Source organism: Anoplopoma fimbria, chromosome 12, assembly GCF_027596085.1.
Source record: "Anoplopoma fimbria isolate UVic2021 breed Golden Eagle Sablefish chromosome 12, Afim_UVic_2022, whole genome shotgun sequence".
In the NCBI taxonomy this organism is placed as follows: Eukaryota; Metazoa; Chordata; class Actinopteri; order Perciformes; family Anoplopomatidae; genus Anoplopoma; species Anoplopoma fimbria.
The window spans coordinates 4,488,512-4,512,924 of NC_072460.1; the positions used below are offsets into that span (position 1 = coordinate 4,488,512).

The 24,413-nt window shown below is 39.3% G+C and overlaps 1 protein-coding gene across 1 annotated transcript in view; it reads right to left on the bottom strand.

Moving 5' to 3' along the window:
• Positions 1–37: 37 nt before the first annotated feature.
• Positions 38–24,413, bottom strand: part of calcrl2 (calcitonin receptor-like 2) — a 29,981-nt gene continuing 5,605 nt past the window's right edge. The window contains exons 2-13 of the mRNA XM_054608878.1: positions 12,945–13,002; positions 12,409–12,580; positions 10,484–10,591; positions 10,182–10,294; positions 8,666–8,757; positions 8,195–8,324; positions 7,862–8,015; positions 6,061–6,121; positions 5,656–5,722; positions 4,756–4,974; positions 4,157–4,198; positions 38–3,107 (exon numbers count right to left, since the gene is read on the bottom strand). Coding sequence (XP_054464853.1) covers positions 2,817–3,107; positions 4,157–4,198; positions 4,756–4,974; positions 5,656–5,722; positions 6,061–6,121; positions 7,862–8,015; positions 8,195–8,324; positions 8,666–8,757; positions 10,182–10,294; positions 10,484–10,591; positions 12,409–12,580; positions 12,945–13,002 — 1,507 coding nt within the window. The 3' untranslated portion in view covers positions 38–2,816. The remainder of the gene's footprint in view (positions 3,108–4,156; positions 4,199–4,755; positions 4,975–5,655; positions 5,723–6,060; positions 6,122–7,861; positions 8,016–8,194; positions 8,325–8,665; positions 8,758–10,181; positions 10,295–10,483; positions 10,592–12,408; positions 12,581–12,944; positions 13,003–24,413) is intronic.

Sequence of the window (24,413 nt, forward strand, 5' to 3'; positions counted from 1 at the left end):
AAATACATCTCACTGAATACCACATGTTTATGTTCAAACAACTTTATTTCCACGCATAAATGGCAGTGTTAAAAATGTATATACAATAAGGTACTTGAATTGAACTTTTCTTTTGATGTTTTATTGGAATGTTTTTCGAATTTCATTACAAATATATCCACGACAAGTGTTTTCTCGACTGGGCAGCATTGGCAAATGTGTACAGGGTGACATACCTGTGCAAAAAGAGTTGACATCCGTCTTTCTTTTAAAGAGCTTTCTCATGCTCAGTCCCCCCCCCCACAATAGTGTTTCATTCCCCGTGCATCAGTGTAGCCTGCTGTATCCACACTGGGGGCATTTGTATTCCCAGTATGTTGTGTGGATGCATCGTGGAAGAATTCTAAAATGCATTCTTTCAAACATTAGACCTACTTAGTATTCCAGTGCAAACCGCAAAAGGTGCTGGTACTGTCAGCCTGCCAGTGTACAAACAGCACGTTACACAAGCAATGGAAAAACTATTAAATTAAATGTGAAGTGGCAGGGAATTGTTTTTGCAAAAAAAGCACATTATACAATATAACAATCCATTACAAATAGTGAAAGCGACTGTTTTAACAGCCACAACAATAACACAGAACAATACAAAGCAATAGGAACACTATAATATTAAAGACATGAAAGAAATTTGAAATTGTCTTCCCCTGCAGACTGAAGTGGGTTTAATAAGAGATGGAAAAACATTTATTCCTCACAAATTATATAAAAATCTTCTTCTGTCTGCAAAGGCTATATTGAAGACAGAAACATTTTAAAATGGAATTCTAAACGTGTACTGTCTCAACTTCGTTTTCATTCTAAATGTTCAGGGCATAACAATCACATTAAGATTTCCCATCATATTACAATAAAGATTTTGGGATATTAAATAAGTAAAAAAAAATGTCCCGACCAAATGTAACAAAGTTGGAGGGACTATTTGTGAAAAGCACATGTGCACATGCTCCCCATATACATTAATTCACACACCAAAGTGTCTTTATGTCTGTCGTTTGTGTACTACATTTTGCCACAACCCCCCAAATCCCTGTGTTTTAAATGGAGTAAATGAGGAGAATGACTAAGATTCAGTAGGAGTGGGATAATTGCAGCACTCAGCAGCTCCATTATCTCTGCACCAGTGATTCTCCTGCACTAAAAGCTCTGCTCCCTCTTTGAATTAGGATAGTTATAACCCATAATGTTTGGCACATAATTTAGTTCCAGGAAGTGAATCAGTCCAAATCAGTTGAGCCTCAAAATAAGCTTCACACTGCTTTACATATGTGTTCTACGATGATGAGATTTTTCCTTTGTTACATACAGATTGCCACTATCTTAAGCTCAAAGTCAGAAGCCCGTACGTAGTACATTACATGTTAAAACAAGGTCTATTTATTTGCCATAAATGTAAATTCATAATTTTGGTAACCTGAATATTTGTGTAAGCATAAATAGTGAGTTACCATCAACTTTAGGAAACTTATTTTATAGTGATAATGTGGGGTTACGTCTTCTCTTCTGACCATTTACATGCCCAGAGCTAGTTTTACCTTTTTTGACAGAAGTCAGAATTAAAATTTGACTTCCGTTTTCAATATCACTTCTCTACAAATAGCAAAAACTGAAATGTTGAAGTTGAGAAAAAAAAAGGTTTTAAGTTGAAACCAATATAATGAATTTACAGTTCAATACATTTAAACATAATGACTTCATTTAAAAGCCACCGAACCTCAACAGAAGTTAAAAGCTGAGTTGATAGCTGATGCTACTCTGCTAAACTGGGAAGGCAACCATTAGCATGACCTTTGCTAGGTTAACGTTAGCAGACTTTTTTTTTCTCCGTCCTGATTGGATTTTAAAAACTGTTTCTTTTAGTTATGTGGAGTAACAAATTGGGGAGCCAACTCTTGTCTAACTAAAGTTTGGCTTTTAGCGCAGTTTTTATGTCACACCCTGTTTTTGCAGAAATGATACATTTCTAGATAGTATAATACATTTTATATGGTATATATCAAAAAGTCAGATTCTGGTCTTTACTGGGTTTTGCCTTTCTAGGGCAGATAAATCCGATATGCTCAAAATATAGTAGCCTGTGTTTATAACGTTAGGCCTTTTGGACTGAAAGTACATCCTGTTTCTGTTACTTTCTGTTCGGGAAATGAAAATCTCACGCGTGTGGCTTTTTTTAAATAATTTCATCCCGTTAACATAATCTTTTCTCAGTGTGGTATGTTTTTTAATTTACTGAAAGAGGCTAAGAGGGGGAATGCTGGCTATTTTTCTAAGGTCAGCGATGATTACACTATCTTTCATAGATAAAAGCCTGTAAAATAACATATATATATATATAACACACACTGGGCTATGACATTCATTGGTCACAGTGGTGTACTGGTAAAGCATTCAGAGGCTCCATAAGGCAACTGATTACACAAACAGCTCTGCATTTGATATATCAAAATGGAAAAAAAATAGAGAAAAAAAACCAATAACTGAAATACATAAGTGGACTTCATTCCAGGGACAGAACACATGTATGCAAAAAAACATGACTATACTACGATTACAGGATGACACCATTATATAAATGATCTTTTTCTCATCAGTCCAAAAACTGGAGCTGATACTTTATATGTTCACAAGGGCCCAATCAGTTAACCTTTATTTTGAAAATTCCCCTGACCTCTCTATTTTTTTGAGTTTTCCGTCTTATGTGTGCACCTATAGGTGAGTGCGTGTGTGTTGGTGTGTGTGTTTGGCACGGCAACCATCACCTCCGCGTTTTTCTCTGGTCAAATGTCGGTGGTCTCCATCTTGTTGAGCATGTCCACCTCGCCATTGCTGCACGTCGTCTGCTGCCCGTTGGCTTTCTGCTCTACCTGGGACAGGAAGTGGCTGCTTTCCGTTTGTTCAGAAGGCACGGCAGCCGGCTCCTCCGAGCAGATGGTGGCTCGGCTGTTTTCGGTAATGGAGGAGTTGTTGTGGTAGTTGAAATGGTTGTTGGAGTTGGGCGTTTCCCCCCAGCCGGTTTTACCCCAGGCAGACTTCCATTGAGCCCACTTCCTCCTCAGAGCTGTCTGGGCCTGTGACGTCCAAAAAAGTTTAGTTAAGTCTAGTTTGAAAAAGCTTGAGGTTACTTAGAGACAGAGCGCATTTAAGTTCCGACCATACCAGAGGGGGAAGCAATTCATCGCTCTACATCGACTTTGTATTACATGACGAGGTTCCATTGCTGTGTGGTGGGAGGCACCACCAACAGGGCAAAGAAACCCAGAACTAAGTTTTTATAAGCTGCCGAACTGAAAAAACAACGAAAACAGGCAATAAGAGACAAGGCATCAACAGGACGAATGGGGAAACTTTCTTCTAAATGTCTAAATGTCAGTTTTAAGCTAACTATATTTTTTCTTCCTTAGTTAGTTAAGCTCCAGCATTTTGGCAGTATGCAACTTGTGTCCAGGCGGCAACATCTGATTCTGCCGTGTGAAACCAATGCGGAAGTGTCTTAAAACTTTATTCCATCTACTGACAAGCAAGGGGCGACAGATTGTATGGAGTCAGATTGTCAGATTGTATGGCATCTTCTTCAATAGAGGATGATGTGCATTTAGTAAATAATGTTTCCTTGTAGATTCAAATTCGTTATGTTCGAGTATGTTTTGGGGCGGGGCTTACTGTGATCAACAGGTCGCTACTGCTACCAGAGTTGTATCCGGCATTACTACGTCCCTCCCCGCAAGTTCCGTTCATCGGTTGCGAAAGAACAACATGGGGACGGCCGTATTCCAAGATGACGACGGCAAAATTGACGGACTCGAGGCTTCACCCTGGCAGTCCACAAACCAATAGGTGACGTCACGATGACTAGGTCCACTTCTTATATACAGTCTATGCTTTTGTCATAGCGGAATGTGGATACATCATCCATTTTGTTAGCCTTTGGTCGCATGTTGTGATGCTGATTGTTTTCCCCTCCGGTGTGTGGGTGGGGTTTATCACAGTAAGACACATTGTGCTCTGTCTTTATAGAGAGTCTTGTATATGAACAGTTTTTATGATCTGGGTCATAACAACAGATTCCTGGCAGTTTATAATATCTGTGATATATTAAATATTATATGATTAAACGTACCTCAGCATTGCAGAAACAGAATATAATTGCCACCAGGAGTCCCTGCAAAGCAATAGGACATTGATTAAATATTCATACGGGAACAGATGTCACAGTGAGATTGTCTTGTAAATAATACATGGAAATGAATCATCGTGTTTTATGTGAAAAGCAAGGACCAAATGAGGGATACTTTATTTTAGTTGCTGTGAATTTGAATTTTTTTTTTCTAACATCAATACACAGAGCAGCTGACGGTCCTATTTCCAAAAGAATAATATCAATTGTTTATTCCAACTGAAGAGCAGAAAGTGGCTCTACAATGCTTTGCAGTGTGGTGTAAACTGATGAAAGTGCTCTTTAGTCTGATGTTGTTGCTTAATGACAGTGAAAATGGAGAATACAAATACTTCAAGCCAAACACCACATGTATTTGGAAACAGAAAATGTTACAAAATATCTTTTGAATTGAGATGTTTTCACGTGGAAAAAAATTCCATGTAGAATTGGTTAAAGTTCATTTTACTTTATAGGAGTTTGTTTAATTCATCCTCTGTGGCGAGTAGCATGCATCTGTTTTTTGCTCAAGCTCTTAGCGTGCAGTTTATTGCTGACTTTACCTGGAAGTGGCAGAAGATGTTTACGAAGAAATCATAGATGGCCCGGCTGATGCGTCCCTCCGGCCTCCAGGGTACGAGGATGAACTGGACTCCCAGCAGAGGGATGAGGATGAGGGTGGCTCTCACCGCCTTCATGTAGGCTGTGGACTCGGCACAGTGGGTCTCCTTCAGCTTGGTGATAAGAACCCGGACGATGTTCAGGAGAAAGAAAAAGTTCACCTGGATAGGGTGATAATAGATGGAATGGAAATGGAAAAGAAATCTGTCGTGATATTACTAATGTAAAGTATTTGACTTGACTTAACATGAATGGAAGGGACCAACTTTTCATTTCAGCTAAAGAATGGCAATGACTGGCCTGAGGGTGGCACTATAATGACACCTTTAAATAACATGTTCATGGAAGTTAGTCTCCTTTAAACTCATTTCCTGTTACTTTGCCTGCCATTTAAATGGAGAAAGCACACAAATCTTTTTGATGAGTTTTTGGTACACAATTCCTGGTACGCTTTTACACATACACACATATACAATATATATGGCAATACAAGAGGTGAATGAGAAGGAATCTTTCAAATCAATTTGAGGAATTCGACATTTTATTGCAAGTGTGTCCTGCAGTTTTGGGACTCGTACTTGTTTGGTCTTGCTCGTGACTTGGTCTCGGTTTAGGTGGTATGGACTATAAAATTGACTGCCGCCAGTGTATTTGAATTGACTGTATTTGCATCTTTTCCAGCATGTGTTTGCATTGTAAGTTTGAGGCAGAAGGACCGTTCTGCCCATTGTTGTCATTACGTTTTTGAAAAGCAGTCAGAGCAAGATTAAATTTGATCATAGCAATCCTAAGGGAAGACCTTATATGAGTATATACAAAATATACTTTTATTAATTACTCACAAGTAGTGCAGCTTGAATGGGCCCCTGGATGATATAAACCAGGTGTGTGTGAGTGCTGATCCAACACCTGAAACAAACACAAACAAACAACAAGAAAAACTGAAATTTCAGACACCATTCCAGTTAGATTTGATATGCAAGGCGACAAAAAATAAGCCTTAGGGCCTAATCGAAGCTTGAATTGTTCATCAGCAGTGGTAATCTCAGCAAATAAAGAGACAAATCAATATGTTCAAATCATCTCAGCCTGAAACGGAGCAGAAGAAGGTCACAGGAAGGAGAGAGAGAGAGGGGGGGGTGAACCCCAAGCTTGTAGTAATGTTGCAGTAGACTGCGTACTGCAACATTCCTGGCCTTGATCTGGACTGTGACGAACGGAAGAACAGCAAACGCGCTACATCTTACTTGTCGTTAAAGAAGAGCCCGCGAGCCACGGCATACGTGATGGCAGGAACAAAGGGAAAACCTTTGGACAGAGAGAGAAACAGACAGGAATATCAGACTAACACACGGAATCTCTACAGAGAAGTCTGCGGTTGCATCACAACATTAAAACATAATGTGAAAGGTAATACAGCACCTTAATGTGTTGATAGAATATACGTTTGTTTTGTAGAGAGAAAACAATTAGTATTCATAAGCTTTTTTTTTGTAGAATCTTTATTTTAAAGAAATAGTTTGACTTTTTGGTAAATATTTGTACGCACTTTCTTGCCAAGAGTTAGAAGAGAAGATCAGCCTGTTCAGTATGAAGTTGGAACCACGAGATGGTTAGCTTAGCTTAGCACAAATACATGGGAAAACAGCTAGCCTGGCCATCTGTTTGAAGGTGACAAAACACCACATCCAAAACTCACAAATGAACATGTTCCATGTCATTTTTTCCATAGGAGTGAAAATACAGCAATTTGCGTTTTTTTCAGGGGGTTATGCGTTGTTGTTTTTGTGCAAATTAAACAAACAATTTATAACGTCTTCAGTGCTAAGCTAAACTAACCGTCTGCTGGCTGTAGATTCGTATTGGTCGCACAGACATGACAGTGGACGCAAGAAGCGAGTACACATTTTCGCCCAAATGTTAAACTGTTTCTTTAAGTTTGTAACTTTAAGCAACTTACTAAACTGAAGTTGCTATATACATATTCAGTCAAACGGCCAGTGTGTAGGATTTGGCGGCATCTAGCGATGTATTTGCAGAACGCGACAAACTGGAACTTCTAAGGCCAGTGTTTGGTTTGTCCGTTCTGGGCTATTGTAGAAACGTGGCGGTGCAACATGGCGGACTCCGTGAAGAAGACCTGTAGACCTATGTAGATATAAATGGCTCATTCTAAGCTAACGAAACACTTTGTTTTTATTTCCAGGTCATTAAACACTAAAGAAAACATACTTATTAACTTTTCTTATTATAAACATACTTATTAACTTTTCATTTTCTGCCATTCAGTTTCCCCTAAATGACACTAGCCCTTAAGAGAAAGCTTTTCTCATCTGTAACAACAACAGCGAGTTCAAAGTGAAAGTGACTCATGACTGGCACGTACAGATAAAAAAAGACTTGAGCGACATTAAATAATCCATTACTAATACATAAGAGCCGGATGCCTGCATGAGAGCGGAAATGAAAAGCCCACTTATCTTCGGCAGGCACATCCAGCCTTCAAGGTTACATTTATGTATTGAATTATGCTGGAAATATGATATTTTCTAAGTGCAACTGAAGAATTCACGACAAATTTTAAAGTCACAAATTGCAGATGCTCTCATGTACTCAGGTGAGTTAATGAATCTTCCAATTGAATTTATAAGACTTAACAGTACTGTTAACCTTGAAACTGTGTTGCAGCAACGCTTTGGTTGGTCATTTCGTCATTTCGAGTGTGCTCATAAGGTATTATGAGGTAGCATTATTAGCATGCTGTTAGTGAATAGCAATAATCTCCCACACAATGCAACTGTAATGTATTGCATTAATGCAATTCCTTCCTATTTGTCTTGCAATCTGCTGGCAGCATATCCTCATGCTGTATAATGCTTCAATGCCATCTCTGTAGACCTTGTTGGAATCTTCCAGGTCATCTCCCCAGTGTAATACAGTACAGTTGTTGTTTCACATGGATACGACCACAAGATGGAAGCACTGAAAACCCAAAAGGAAATAGTTTTGAATGCCTCCGATGAAATATAAGATCCCTCCGTGACTCACCCCATCCCAGGACGTAGTACCAGAAGAGCTGCTGTTCCCCGACAAAGACGGCCACGATGATGAGCGTGTGCAGGTAGATGCCCTCACACAGCATCCAGAAGTAGTTAGAGATAGACGTGTACTGAGTCAGCACAGCCAGGACCTTACAGCTCACCTGACGGGACAGGAAAGCAGCCCGCAGATTGAGTGATGCACAAAGATTTGGTCCAATGATCACAGCAAAGTTAAGTGTGGGACTTGTTGTTTGTTGTTGTTTTTTTTTTACATTAGGAAATTAGGCAAGTGAAGTGAAATCCATTAGTGCAATGGTGAAGGAGACATTCAGGGACTCACGGGGTTGCTGGCGTATATGGCTTGGTTTTTGGCCATAGTGAGCGAGAGCCACATTATTGTAACGATGGAGTTCAAGATATAGGAGAGAAACGTGTTCTTGTGGAGGGAGATTCTCTGGCAGCTGAGACTCCTGAAAGAGAGACAGACAGACAAAGTGATGGGAAGGTGTACTAGTTAAGTTTTTATTTGATTTTTAAAGGCTTTTGTGAATATTGTCGGACTGAAATTGCATTATAAAAAGCATTTTCTTGCCAAATATGCCCGCAATTTTAACCATTTACTTTTTCTCCAAAGTTACATTTACACTTAAACCTATCACCGTACCACTTCACCTATTTGGTCTCCTTTTATTGGGTTACATACAAGCAGTTTATAGCGGTTTTCTAAGCCAGCATATACAATATAGACACAAAAACACAAAATAAGAGAGGTAACAGAGTAAGATGAGACATGAGAAAAGTCCCGACTCACTTGAAGTAGGAGAAGATGATCAGACAGATGATGAGGGAGACAATAGACAGGCCGTGACCCACCATGGCCAGGTAGTAGAGACTGATGGCAAACTGCAGGGAGGAAAAAATGTTTATTGATGATATATATATAAATTAAATTCACTTTAATAAGAATGGTTTTATTTTAAATTCAAGAAGTAAACCAGCAAATAGTTTGTTTTGTTCTACAAAGCAGGGACGCCTATTCGAAACATGGATGAAAGCAAAGGAAACATCTGGAGGAAATATGAGCCTTTTGGGGAAATTCAGAAAAGAAAATGTTTCCTGAATGAACGTAATCATGCTGTCGGCCAAATGTCATGTCAAATCAATGAGATTCATGGAGGGCAATCTCTACAAAGACCGTTTCTACAAAAATATATGCGTGCAGGGCTGTGAGCCTCGCCATCCTCCACGCGGAACAAATCCTAAATGACTCGCATGTTTAAGTCAGAAAAGACGTGAGGTGAATTTAAATGGTTAATCCCACATGAAAAAGCAGAGGAAGAAGATTCACAGTTCATTAACATCGGAACTCCACAGGGGCATTAAGTTTTATATTCTAAGGATGTGAAGTGGAGAGACAGGAAATGGCGTATAAGGATGTGTGAGTTACAAGCTAAACTGGACAGTTTGGAGTTCGTCAAACTGGTATATGGTCCGGTTCTGAACACACAAGTCAGCGAAGTCAAGACTGCAGTTTGCCCTCGGTTCATGTTGTTGTGCTCAGCTGTCCAAGCAGGAATAACTTCTGACTATCAGATGTCGACGTCTGTCATTAACCCCTCTGGGGCAGTTTCCCGTAGTCTGTTCACATTACATTTACCACACTGGGCCAAAAGGAATAGGTTCAATGTTTCACTTTGCCTTTTGTCCTTTCAAAGTTCACTCTTGAGGGTTTAGTGCGGATCAAACGATGTTGTAAAAGTAGTCATTAGAACAGGAACATAAAACACATTATGCTGCACTTGACTGCACTTAAAACTTCAAGATAAAAAAGACAAGATAAAAAAATATTCCTTATCAATATCACCACTGCTGTATACTCTCTAAATATAATATGCAGAATTTTTGAAAATTCAATTGTGCCCTCAAGTGTTTGCTCAATATTAAAGATCATTCATAATTGTGAATGACTTTGTACATTTTTATTTTATTTTAGTATTTTGTTCTCTTTTAATGTATAATTTTCTTATGATGTCTCCTTTTCCTTACTATTTTAATATTCTACCTCCCTGCGGGGACAAAAACAAAGTGCATTACAACTCTCCTTGTTTTATATAAGGTTAATGTTCTTTAATGTGCATTGTCCCTGTTATTAATAATTATACTTAAAGACATTATTTAAAGGCGCATGATTATCTGCACCAGTCCACTTGAAAGAAGGCTGCATGCCTGTTTTTTTTTGGTGACATTCCCCTAATTTGATCAAAAGTTTTGAGCTGTTCCTAACGACGGTAAACCTTTGCAACCCTCTCCTACACATTCTGTTTTACCTTGAGTTTGTCTTTGGTGAAGGCCTGACACTGGGTGTAGTTAGTCCAGACTCTGTTGCTCTCTGGGTGTTGGAACCACTGGCCTCCAGGATTACACACCTTAGTAACCTTCTCTGTTGAAGACAACATTATAATTCACACAATAGGTAACATTGTTTAAGGTTTGACTGAGGTGATTTCGGGTGCAAAAAAATACAATGAAAAGCTGTTGACCATTAGTTATTTTTTCAAATAAACAGAAAGCAAAAAAAATCATATAAGACACACATATATGCGTATGTGCGTGTGTGATAACGCCTCACCAGCGGGGTCAAAGTCGAAGAAATATTCCGGACACATCTGCATGACGGTCCCTGGAGTTGCATCCCCCCAGCACAGCCAGCCGTCCCACGTACGGTTACAGAAATTACCTGCAGAGGACATGACATTGAACTTGCAGAGCTTGCAGAAACTGGACATTATACATGCGTGTATGTGCACGAGTTCTAAAAAGAAGACTTAAATACAACACTGCCCGCCGGATAATAAGGAGAAGAGAGCGAGCGCTGTGTAACCTTCTCTCACCTCTAGTTTCAAAGTGATGTATGCAGAATCAAGGTACCTAATGTTCCAAAAGTTCCAGCTGTGAAAAGTTTGTTTATTTAAGAGTGTCTCCATCTCTGGCGCTAAATGCCAATTCCATAAATAACACTATATAATATCTGATCTGTGCAGGCCTGCAAGGACAGATTCAGTTTCAGCCACTGCATGTTTGCTACAGCAAAAAGTAAAATTTGTATCAAGGTCAAGGTCAACTTTATAATGCAAAATAGGGAAATTTGGTTGGTTAAGATGCAGAAATACATGGAGTCATTAAAAAAAACAACCAGTTAATTACTGTACAAATATACTATATGCAGTACCCCCTTCCATCCACGAAGGAAGGCATCAACTAGAATATATTACCATCCCACATAGACCTGACCAAAATACCTTCAAATCTTGTTTTTGTACTGTCCCTTTCAATTAACAGTCAAACAAGAGGGCTTGCTGAACCTTCCTGTTGTGTAGAGGTTGAGGTCTGTCACTGAGGTTGCACTCAATCTTACCCAGAATGAGGTCTTAATTATAAACAAGGGAATTTTGGAATAAATTATTTTGAGCAACATATCCAGACTCAATCTCAGCTTGTCTCAGTAAGCCTTTAAGAATGATAAAGTACCACATATTTAACCTTTTTACTTCAGAAATATTGATCAATTCACACAAATTATAACAGCTGTGTAATGAGTGAGTGCTGTCAGTGTCACACATGTCAACAAAGAATCATAAAGGTAGGGAACTTTTTTAATAAAGTCCCCCACAGGATGGATCATATAAGTTATATATTCAACATAAGAGGTGTGTTGCACTTATATAAACCATGCGTCTAACTTCAGCTGGCTGCACAAAGCTTGTCAACAATCGACGGAAACCTGACGGTACCAGGTTGTACTGTGGCATGCTGGGAAAGGGACCACAAAATAGCATTTCAAAGGCACTGAAGTAGTGAGTGGGAGCAACATGCACTGGGAGATAGACAAAGGGCAAGTTTCCTTTCTTTCAGACTCACTTCCTCTCTCTCTCTCTCTCTCTCTCTCTCTCTCTCTCTTAGTGTGTTCACATATTGGAAAACTGTTAGTTCAAAATCTAAATCTGCACGTTTGTAAGTAAATGTACCTAAGATGGTATTTTAGATAAATGTGTGTGAACGTATGAGTCAGTAAACTTTTGAAATTAAGCAATTTCTATTCCACTTAAGGGCGACATTGCTGTACCACATTTCATAGCAATTCACCAATAAAGGTGAAGTCAGGGGATCACCAAAGTCAGTAAGATTCATCCTCTGGGGACCATGAATGTTTGTCTAAAATTAAAAAGGCGATCCAGCCAATAGTTATTGAGATATTTCAGTCTGGAACCTATAGAATTAATGGCAAGGCTACCTAAGTACAATGAAAACTGATTAATTTTCTAATGTATCCTGTAATTAAAAAGTGTTTACGTATAAGACGTATACTTGTACTTTACTTGTACTGATATAAGTGATTCAATTTGCAGACAGAGTGATTTCATTTAAAGCACTGCAACTCGGGTGCAAAATGTTGTGATTAACATTTACCTCTCATTTGCCAGAAATAAAATGTGATACCATTTAGGAAACTTCCAGCAGGACAGCTGTTAAAGGACACTGAGACAGTCTTCTCACCTTCTTCTGTACGCGGTGGATCGCTTATGATCTTCAGGTAGCACTCGTACTGAGCAGCCAGGATCTTGTGTCGGGACTTCCCTACGGTGGATATGTCGCTGTAGTTGTCCTGCTGCTTGTCCAATGGCTTCTCCACAGTCACCGTGGACCCCACATCCTCGCACTGGGACACCTGCATAAAAAAATACATTTTCCTTCTGATGTCCTCTTCCTTTCTAACCTCAAATATGACTTTACGTTAAATTAGGAACTTCTACCTACGGTTAACGGGGGAGTAATTGTATGATTTGTGCAAGTTGTAATGGGAAAATGAATTGAAAAAATAAGGTTTACTGTGAACAGAGCAAATTAGTTTTTAGTAACACATGTAACTGATAAACACTTAAATATATTGGGCGAAAATGCATGGCGAAAATGTCATGTAATGGTGGGAAAGTACCGGAAAGAAGTAGTTCTGTTTGTGAAAAGCTGCTTAGTGTACACATGTGTCAAAAGCATCTACACATACGCAGAAACGCACACGTGATCGTGCTCACCTCTGTGCCCAACGCCAGTGCAACTATCAGTGAGAGTGTTAGGGTCTTCCACATGTTTCTAAAAGGGAAACGAGAAAAAGGACATTACAATTATTAGACTTTTTTTAAAACATTTTTTACACAAGAAGCGGTTATTTGTTCCAAAACTGGGGTTCTTCCAGTATTCTATATATGCAGTTCTTTGGGGCTGCACTCCTGCACAGCTATGCTTTGAGCTAAATGTCAGCGTGCTAACACAACAACCGTAAAAAAACATGCTGAGTCTTAGTCTTAGTTTAGCGTATGTATTATAATAACCCCTGTTATGATTTAAATTAACATTGTTTGTGTGAGCTTTCTCATCGATCAAGACAGGACGTTCATGCTCTCCACTCCGGATCACAGAGAAACAGATGAGTTTGTTTGTATTTTGAGGTGAAAGGGCAGCAAGTTCCCCTTAGTGTGTCCTCTCTAATGAGACAAACAAGGGTGACATGAGTGCTAAGCATAACAAGTCATATTAGAGATAGACAAAGAAGAGAGAGAGGCAGTCTCTAAAAACATTACATGATACAAAAAAGTGTCTCTTCTGTAGGGAAACATGATGGGCTTTAAATATATCTAAGAGGGAGGAATATGGCTCCACCTCAAGGCCAGCATGACACCACGTAATATCTTCAGCTGTGTCCTTTCATTTTGTTGTTTATGCAATAAAATACTGGAATGCAGAATGTTGCTGCATGTGCCAGGTTTGGAGTTGAAAAGGTGAATTTGTCTCTACAGCAGTAATAACATCTGTCATGCCCGTGCTTTTTTTTTCTTATGTTGGAAGATCACCAGTTCAATATTCAAACCAAACAACAATCTTCAAAGTTTTTTAAGAGCAGAAGTTTAATTTTTAATAAAAAAAAAAAAAAAATCGATTTAAAGATACCAAACATATCAACTGAGTTATAGGCCAATGGGTATACAATGACCACATTGAGAATTTTTTTCACTTTAAAAAAAAAATGATTCATGGTTTGATTATTTAAGTGGTTTGACATTGTCAAACTTGCAGGACAAAATGTTTCAGGGCAATAACTGGGACAGATATTTAAATGGACTATAGAAACACTTCCATTTAAGAGATGAAGCACCAGGTTTGAAAGTTATAAGCAGTAACAAAACATCATGCCAGAAAGCTCCTCTCTAAGGGAAGAGTAACAAAAACAATTTTGATAGTTGAGCGCACGGAAAAAAGAGATGGAGAAAGAAAGGAGAAAATAATATTTTCTGTGTCATGAGTGTGAGGTTTTCGGGAACCAGTGCTTTGCATAGTACAACAAATCATACATTCTTTATTTGTACCATCTTTTTTCTTTGTATCTACTTTCTCACATAGTGCAAGAGATGTGTGTCTGAAGGGAAAAAACAATACATAGCCCAGATTTAACTGAAACAGAGCATTTTAATAAATTATGTTTAAGCAAGCATAATTCAATACATTCTCAGTGATTTTGCGTAATGGCTCATATCCAGAGGGAGTGATGTGCAGAGGTTGTACAGAACTTGCCTCTTTTGACTCAACCCAAGACACAAAGGTAATCATTAAAACATCTGCAGTACATAAGTTCTCAGCGTTCAAGAATTTAAAATGTAAAACCTTTCAATAACTGTTGGCAGTGACAGGATGCTGCACAAAGGCACAGGATGCTGCACAAATAGAAAATAGGTCTGAATTCTACCTCCACAAATCACAATATAATATTGTATTCTTCCTAATGGCCATCAGGGGGCGAGTCCTCTGGTTGTTAAAAGAAGTATTATTGTATAGAAGTCTATGGGAAAATGACTCTACTTCTCACCTGATTTATTACCTCAGTAAACATTGTAAACATGAGTTTATGGTCTCAATAAGTAGTTTCAAGTCTTCTTAAATACAGCATGATGTTCATTCAGTGTATTATGGTCAATTTAGAGTCAAATAGACCATAAAGAAGGTTATGCTTTAGGAATTGGCAACTTTTTTGATTGACAGGTCGCTGCCATGGCGTTGTCTGGTCTGGAAGTTGTCTTTGACCCTTTCACAGTCTGTTTCCCGTTTATGAAAGATAATTGTAACATATTGGTTTCCTAAGAATGTTGTGTGTGCTCAGCATTGTGTTGTATTTAGCTCCAGCCTCTCTTGGCCTTCTGGTAACAAAAAATAAGATGGTGTCGGAAAAAATGAGTTGGCGAAAATTAGCCAATTGTGTCTTTAGACGGGTACTGCCTTTTGCCGTCTTAACCTGTGTTTTCTTTGTCAGAGGATGTAGATCCTTAGCTTAACGTTAGCTTAGCTGGTGCAGTTTGGTGCATTTTTCTTATCTGTGGACTGAGCCAGAACAGCTGTTTCCTCCTATTTCCAGTCTTTGTGTGCAAAGCTAAGCTAACCTGGTCCCGGCTGAAGCTTAATATTTAAAGGTCAGACATGAGAGTGGTATCGCATCTAATAATCTAACTCTCTGCCAAAAAAATAAATAATAAGCGTATTTCCCAAAATGTCAAACTGTTCCTTTAACACTGATACCAAAAAAGGTTACGGTATTGTTGTACTGCATGGCTATCTCTGATATCTGTATAACATTTTTGAGTGTTTACGCTTGGGATAAGTTTGGAAAGATAATGACAATAAATGATCAAAAAAAAACCTCATTAAACAACCAAAAATATTTATTGATACATATCTGAGTTATTTTGACAACAGAAGTTGACTTAACTTTGAAGTTCAAATGAAAAATGTAACTCTTTTAACACATGTGCATGTGCAGTATTATTCAACCCCCAGCTTCAGTACTTTGTGGCGCATCCTTTAGCTTTTATTACTTCTAACAAACGTTTTCGGTAAGTGCTGACAAGCTTCTTACACCTCTCTATCGGAATCTTTGCCCATTCTTCATGTGCAAAAGCCTCTAGCTCAGTGATGTTTGATGGCTTCCGTGCTGCAACTGCCTTCTTTAAATCCCACCAAAGATTTTCAATCGGATTTAAATCTGGTGACTGAGAAGGCCACTCCAGGACGTTCCAGGATATTTTTCTCAACCTAGCTTAGGTTGACTTGAGGTGGGCTTGGGATCATTGTCTTGCTGGAAAGTCCAATGATCACCAAGGTTTAATTTGCCAACAGAAGGCATCACCTTCCTCTTTAAAATGGCCTGGTATTTCTGGGAATCCATGATGCCAGGTCCACGATCAAGATTGCCAGTTCCTGCCGCAGAAATACAGCCCCACATCATCAATGACCCACCTCCATGCTTGACCGTGGGGATGGTATTCTTCTGGTCATAAGCCTGGCTTTTCGCACGCCAGACATACCGCTGGTCCATATGTCCAAACAGTTCCAGTTTGGTTTCATCAGTCCATAGAACTGTCTCCCAAAACTCTGTAGTCTTATCCAAATTCCTCCTGGCATATTCTAGTCGACTTTTGATGTTCCTTGTGGTCAAGAGTGGAGTGCGTCTTGGAGTCCGGCCATGAAGTCCTTGTTTATTCAGTGCACGTCTTATAGTTGCCACTGAAGCACTAGTACCAGCCTTCATCAGGTCATCCTGTAGGTGTCTTGCAGTCACACGGGGGTTTCTCTTAGTTGTTCTGACTAAGTTGCTAAGGGCCCTTGATGAAATGTTGGGCTTTCTTCCATGGCCAGGCAGGTTTGCAGCTGTTCCATAAGTTTTAAACTTCCTTATAATGCTCCAATGGTGTCTCTTGGAATATTACATTTTTTGGAAATCTTCTTATACCCAAGGCCCTTCAGGTGTGATGAAATAATCTCCTCTCTCAGCTTTTGTGGAAGCTCCTTTGTCTTTCCCATGTTTGCAGCTCACCTTGAATACCTTCATGGGTGGGGTTTATATATGCATCACAGCGAAAGCAAATGAAGGATCATTATAGAGTTCCTAAAGGCTTCATTATGTTTCAACTCCACTTTAGGCCATAAAAACTGTCAGACAGCTTTAAAAACAACAATATTATATAGGGGTTGAATAATTGTGACATGGCTATCTTAACAAAATATACTGTTACACACAAATACTACATCATGCATTTTCTGTGTTGATTTTATGTATCACTCAACTCATAAAGAAGTCATCTGAAGCAGAATCTTGCTCTTTGAAAAAACTTTAATTGATAAATCCTTGAAATCTTTGGGGGGTTGAATATTTCTGATTGCAACTGTATCTATTTATAAGTGACCATGGTGGAAGGGAAACTGTAAATGACAGAAGTAACAAAGATACCCATAATTTAGTTGTAACTCTTCCTGGTAGGTGTGATTCATTACTTGATGCCGCTTGGCATGAGAAACATTTACTACAAGGAGAGTGTCAGAAGTAGACATTACAGATTCCGCCACTGTGTCTCTCCTGCTTTCTCTGTGTCTCACACACACAAAGCAAGCAATAGTCTTAACCCATTCCCCTAAAGCACTTTACCTACAAGGCAGTTTGTAATGTTGGTTATCCAAACGCTCTACGACAACTAAAAGCCACACCGGCACATAAATCATTCTCAAAGCCTTTCATCTGATCTTTAAATTGTTTCCTTCTAGTGAAAAAGACAACACAGCCAACGTGATTTCACCATGATGTGAAATGTGGCGGCGGTGTGTAATGGGTAAAATGATGCGCCGCCACCACGGAAGCAATTTCAAGTTAGGTTTTAGGAACAAAACTACTTGGTTATGTTAAGGAAAGAAACAACCATGTTTTTTTTTTTTATCTTGGTTTTTCATGTAACTTCATACATAAGCTATGTAATTAAAAACTCAACATAGACTTTTTAGTTTCGCATTGGACACCAACACCAGTTTCCTGGGTAACAGTCCTGGGTTCGACCCCAACATCATCCCTCAGGCTGGTCTCATACAGCATGCGTAGTAATACCTATGAAGAATAATGCGACATAATGCATAGATATCCCACAAAATGTTTTCGTATATTATCCAGATTATCTTGAATGATGAAGTATAAAGAGCACTTAAACACACAGGGGGTTCGAGGGGAGGTGGATGGGTCCAACAACAGCAGTGTTTCAGCCAGGACAGCACTGTTGGTTCACCGTTTGAAAGAGGTCAACATTGATGTTTTTGTCACATAACTTGCTTACTTCAGTAAAATAATTTGTGGTTATTTGAACCCAAACAACAATCTATTCCTAAACCTAACCAAGTGGTTTTGTTGCCTAAAACTAACTGAGTTTCCTGTGAAGATGGAAGTTAACTTATAAAAGACGGGATGCATGTAACAAGCAGAAATTGACACACGTTGCTGGCTTTCGTAGGAAAGAGAGTCACTTTTTGTGGGGTATCACACCTCAACCGTTGTATGAGTCTACGTTGCATCGCTACATTGAGTTTGATCAAAACCCATTTCTGTTGTACCTCGGAATTCGTAATGCAAAAAACAGTAAGAAAAATATCAAAGAGTTTTTAAGGCCTTTACCAATGCAGATAACGCCTAAAGTAAGAGATGTCATTTTTCATGTGCCCCCATCTTTGGTGCTGAACAACTACAAAACTATAAAGGTTGGGGCAAACAGATACAAAACACCAAACATAACTGAAGACAAACCAATGAAGAACAGAGGAGCTCAAATTAAAGCAGGAAACATTAAACCTGAATGAAAATCAGGACTTAAGACTTAAAGTTCTCTAGAAACAGAAAGATGCATGACAGTCCAGTCTAAACATACAAAGTCAATGGGCATGAGCCAAACTATGACGAAAACAGACATTAAGTCATAATTAAAACACCATTCAATAAGAACCGAACAATTTATATCTGTTATGTACACAGTTAACTCTGGCAATGTATTGTTCCCCATCCGGACATCTAAGTGAACTGTAAATCCAAGGACACACACGCTCACACGTACACACACACTGTAATACCTTGGCAGTGCTCGCTGTGTGCCACTGGCACCAACAAACACAGAGCAAAGCAGCCAAGTAGTTTGGTTTGTCTTTTGTTTTCTGGGAACAATAAAAGCTGAAAGGTTGCTGCATTTGTCACTTCCTGTGTCCGTTATTTTGTCCAGGGTCATCCCCTCTAACCAGCAACGGAGGTGATCGAGAGCATCAGATCTAGACGAAATACTAAGTGACAGAAAAAGCAAGCATACTGACAATATAAAGTGAGGAAGGTGCAGAGGCGCAAATATCACAGCAAAATGAAACATGTCTTGCAAACAGTTCAAATTAGGTTAATATTTGAGCTTTAATGACAATAAAAAATACAGCCCACTTCACACAGACTAAATCCATGTGCATGACAAAGTATGTGTTTGATTTGTGTCTAAACTTATTTTCATCGTCTGGATAAACTACTTTTTTTGGTGTTCTGACATTCTCCCCCGTAGGGTACATGAGGCAAAGAGGAGTTTAAACTCGGGTCAAACACACACACACACACACATACCGACATACACACACACACACACACACACATCTACCCTTCCGCTCTCTCGTTCTTTGTGCTCTCTCATGTTATCTCTCGTTGTCCTCTCTCTTTGCTGACAGTCTTTTTCTCTGAACCTGCCTCTTTCTCCTCTGTCTTTTCTCTCCTACACGGTCGTCTGTCAACGTTTATCTCAGTCGCTCCATCTCGCGTTGAGTCTGTGTGGGCCCCTGACTCTGCCCAGCTGCCTCTGGTTTTCATTTCATTTCAGGTCCTGTTGGTCAGCTCGATGCTGGAAAGTGATAAGAACATTAACGCAATAATCGCCCAATGACCTTTGACGGGGAACTCTGTCTGTTGTTCTTGTATTGCATATATGCCAAACGTTGTATAAAGCCTTTTGTGGCTCCAGAGGGAGCCGCGTGAAGTCAGATTGTGATGCATTTGTTGAAATAAAAACTTTTACACTCTCCATCGTGAGTCAAACTATATTATTACAATTCTCAATCGGTTGAATACTCTGGAGTACACGTTTACTTTAAAGTGGCCCTATTATGCTTTCCCACTAATTCCCTCCCCTTTAGTGTGTTATATATATTTTTGTACATGTAAATGGTCTGTAGAGTGTAAAACCTGAGGTCCACGCCTTAAAGGAGTTACCCTCCCCCTCAGAAGCTCCATAGCTGCCTGAAATGGCTCCATTGAATTCTCTCCTTCACTTCCGTAACTTTATGAGATCACAATGTTACGGAAGTCATGTAAAACTTTCCGGCTAGTTTGGCCCTCAAACAACATATCAGAGAGCTGGAGTGGAAGTTCACATCTACCATGGAGTGGTGGTTATGAAAGCAGTCTCTCCGCCCAGGAGGCCTGGGTTTGAATCCTGCTGTGACCCGTCGTTGATTTGTCATGCTCCAGAGGGAGAGTTTTTTGAAATGTGAAACGTTGACAACAGAGCGGATTAGCTGACCAATCAGGGCAGACTTTGCTTTCTGGAGGGAGGAGCAAGCACTACAACGGAGCATTTCAGAGAGAGGGAGAGAAGAGGTGCTGCAGGACAGCCAGGATGAGAAAAACAAGGAGGATTATGAGCATTAACGCATGTAAACATGTTGTAACTGTAACTTGAGATAAGAATATGCACCCGGAAAATAGCATAATAGGGCCTGTTTAAAGGATAAGTGTGTTGATATTCAATATTTTTTTTACTATCAATAAAACCCAGCTATGAATTAATTGACCTGTATTGCCTGTTTATGCAAAGCCTCATATAACTTTTTCCTCTGTGCCATATAGCTGCATTATTGTCCAAAAACTGTTAAAAACACACAACTTGATGACATGTTACTTTACGTCAACAAACATTGGCCCTGTAGTTTATCTTAAATCCTTTCACCTTAAACACTCAAAATCTGGGATTGAAAATAATCCTGAATAAATACACAATTTCCTTTTGCTGGAGTGTTTAACTATAAATAGCACCACAGCCAATGATCTAATAGTAAATTATTATTAATTGTCGGTTTCTCTGTTGGTTGATACATCTCCCGATCTCAGCGGATTCCTTTAAAGGAGTCCTGATTTCTTTCTCCAGTGTGATGTTTAGATGGTCTGAGTCATTGTCAAAATGGAATGCTTCTCTGGTAACGGCTGCGGAAACAACGCTGAGCCACAAGTACACCATGTGTGGGGAAACTCAAACTCATAGTATCAAATCAGAAGAAAGCCATGCACCATTGGCAGCTTTAAAACAAATATTAACATCAGTATCAGTCTTCAAAAAAACACATCAGACCCTATAATGCCATCAATCTGCTGTCAAAGCAGCTGCCCAATGCTGAAACTAATGCTCAGGAATGAGCTGCAGAAGTGTCTCTTGGCAACCGAGAGCTCAAGGTGAGTGATGTTTTATAATTAATGTGTCTTTTGTCTTAACAGGCCCTATTATGCTATTTTCCGGGTGCATATTTTTATCTCCAGTTACAGTTACAACATGTTTACATGCGTTAATGCTCATAATCCTTCTTGTCTCTTCTCACCCTCGCTCTGAAATGCTCCGTTGTAGCACTTGCTCTTCCCTCCAGAAAGCAAAGTCCTGAAGCCCTGATTGGTCAGCTAGCCCGCTCTGTTGTGATTGGACAACGTTTCACATTTCAAAAACTCTCCCCCCAGAGCATGCCAAATGAATGATAGGTCACAACTGGATTCGAAACCAAAGCTCCGTCTCTCTCTTTTGTTGTTTGAGGGCCAAACTAGCCGGAAGGAGTTTTACGTCACTTCCGTAACATTATGACCTCATAAAGTTACAGAAGTGAAGGAGAGAATTCAATGGAGCCGTTTCAGGCAGCTCAGGAGCTTCTGAGGGGGAGGGCAACTCATTTTAGGCATGGACTTCAGGTTTTACACTCTACGGACCTTTTACATGTACAAAAATATATATAACACACTAAAGGAGAGGGGAAAAGTGGAAAAGCATAATAGGTCCACTTTAAAGTAAACCTGTACTCCAGAGTATTCAACCGAATGAGAATTTTAATAATATGGTTTGACTCACGATGGAGAGTGTAAACGTTTTTATTTCAACAAATGCATCACAATCTGACTTCACGCGGCTCCCTCTGGAGCCACAAAAGGCTTTATACAACGTTTGGCATATATGCAATACAAGAACAACAGACAGAGTTCCCCGTCAAAGGTCATTGGGCGATTATTGCGTTAATGTTCTTATCACTTTCCAGCATCGAGCTGACCAACAGGACCTGAAATGAAGTGAAAACCAGAGGCAGCTGGGCAGAGTCAGGGACCCACACAGACTCAGGAGCTTCTGAGGGGGAGGGTAACTCCTTTTAGGCGTGGACTTCAGGTTTTATACTCTACAGACCTTTTACATGTACAAAAAAATAAATAATAAGCGTATTTCCCAAAATGTCAAACTGTTCCTTTAACACTGAAAAGGTGGAAAAGCATACTAGGGCCACTTTAGGGAATCACAGAACAGGCAACAAGCACACAACAATCGCAATGATATAACGGTCCTATCCGTTTTTGGACGCACACTGAACAAACTCAAAATGCTACCCAGATGTAACCAAACATTCAAACAGCTTCCTGTGACCATAGGCTAAACTGCTACTTCACAAGGGTTTAAGGCAAAAAGGTGGACATTGTGATAAAATAAACAAGGGATTAAATATTTATTCAACGTAAAAAGACAAGCTTTGATTGGATCAAGGAGGGACACCAGACACATATTATATAAAGACATGTGTCTGAGCCTCAGGACAGACATATATTTAGAAGCATTCCACGGGAGACAATACTCAACTGAGGAAATTAAATGTGAATCTAATAGGACAAGTCAATGTCAGCAGTATTATGGCAGGGTTTAGTCGTTACATCCTTTTTTTAATTTTTGCTGAAACAAATGCATTTCTTAGAATTTGTTGGTAAGCCAGAGGTTCAAAATAAAGACAAAGTGGTTCCAGTCATGTTACCCTTCGCTGGGAGGTAAGACGTGATTAAATACAAAGAGCACTTCTCAATGACTCATTCTGAGGCTCATTGGGACGTAGGCTGGCATAGACAGGCCACTCCCTTAAACAGAATCATTCATTTAGAAAACGCTTTCCTGGCTTCCACGTATTTTGATGAAACAACAAGTTTAGTTCTGTTTCATCCCTTTCAAATGTTTAAATATTGTAATATTTTATCCATTCCCTAAGTTACCTACTGATGAACTGCTGTCATTTTTTGTACATCCACTTCCTCTCAACCTGCTCCTTCCCTCTAAATCAATTAGTGACGTCATACATTTCCCAGAATCCCCTTTGGAAAACATCCAATTTTCCATTTAGAAGAATAAGTGCTGTTCAACTCTGCATCATCTGCAGTGGATATATTCTAGTATGTTACATTTCTGCACAGAATAAATACCTGTTGAAACATCTTTGCTCAAACTCCATTGTAGGAGCTAATAATATCTTATGTCTTCTATATTTGGTTAGTATCCACCAGAATGGAAAAAAAGACGTAAGGCCTCTCAGTGTACATTTATGTCACTCCACATCCTCAAACCTCGCTGTGAGAGTCATTCCTCTCTCATGGGATCATGGGATGATGGGAAATCCAAACATTGCTGTTTTGTTAAACCAGATTTAGCTTCATTGGCCACTGCACCCAGTGAAACGGACCGCAGATGCTGCTGTGACGTTTGTCCCGACCCCAGAGGTCAGGATTGCATATGGTACTTTTTTTCCAGGAAAGAGGGACTTTGATATCAGCTGCAGGGACGTGCACATTTGCCTCAAAAATGCTGTAATTGGATGCAGTTGCTCTTGGCCAAGTAATCGAAAGTAATTTGAGAAAAATTCCGACACATAGATGGAACATATGCTAAAGAAAGAACTGAACAAAAGCCTCAACTACAAACTTAGATGAAAAATAACTTAAGAGCCTTGAGAGCAAATAGCTAAATGGAATTTTTCTGCTGCTTTTAACAACAAACAAGAAAATGACATTTAATTCAATGATGTACTTTCTAAGGAAACGAAACAAGTAAAATTCAAAGGAACAATTGAGCGTTGTGCTGTGAGTGTTTGGCAGAGATGTGATAAAATACCAGAAAGACAACACCAGGGAGAACCAAAGGGAGCATGATAACACAGCCAACCACTCCAGAGCTGACCAAGAATGAGAAACAATGGTCTTAACCTGACATTTGGACCTGCCGCAGAACCAAAACCACAAACTAGGTCTGCAATTAACAATAATTTCATTGTATGTTGCTGATATTAATTCCAAAGGGATGTCTTTAAATAAAACCAGTTACTATTCACATTTGGAATTGTAGAAATTGAAAACACAACACAATTGTCAACATCTAGAATGAATGAGAAATCAATTATTTAAATTAATACATTTTCAGTCTCTCGTGTATTCCATCTACTAAGCTATTCAAACTACATTGTTATTATCAGCTAAAGGTGCAAATTAAATATGGTCCCACTGTTTTATTCTTCTTGTGGGAATAGCTAGTTTATTTACTCTATATACAGTTAGGTAGTTCAGTCCGGTG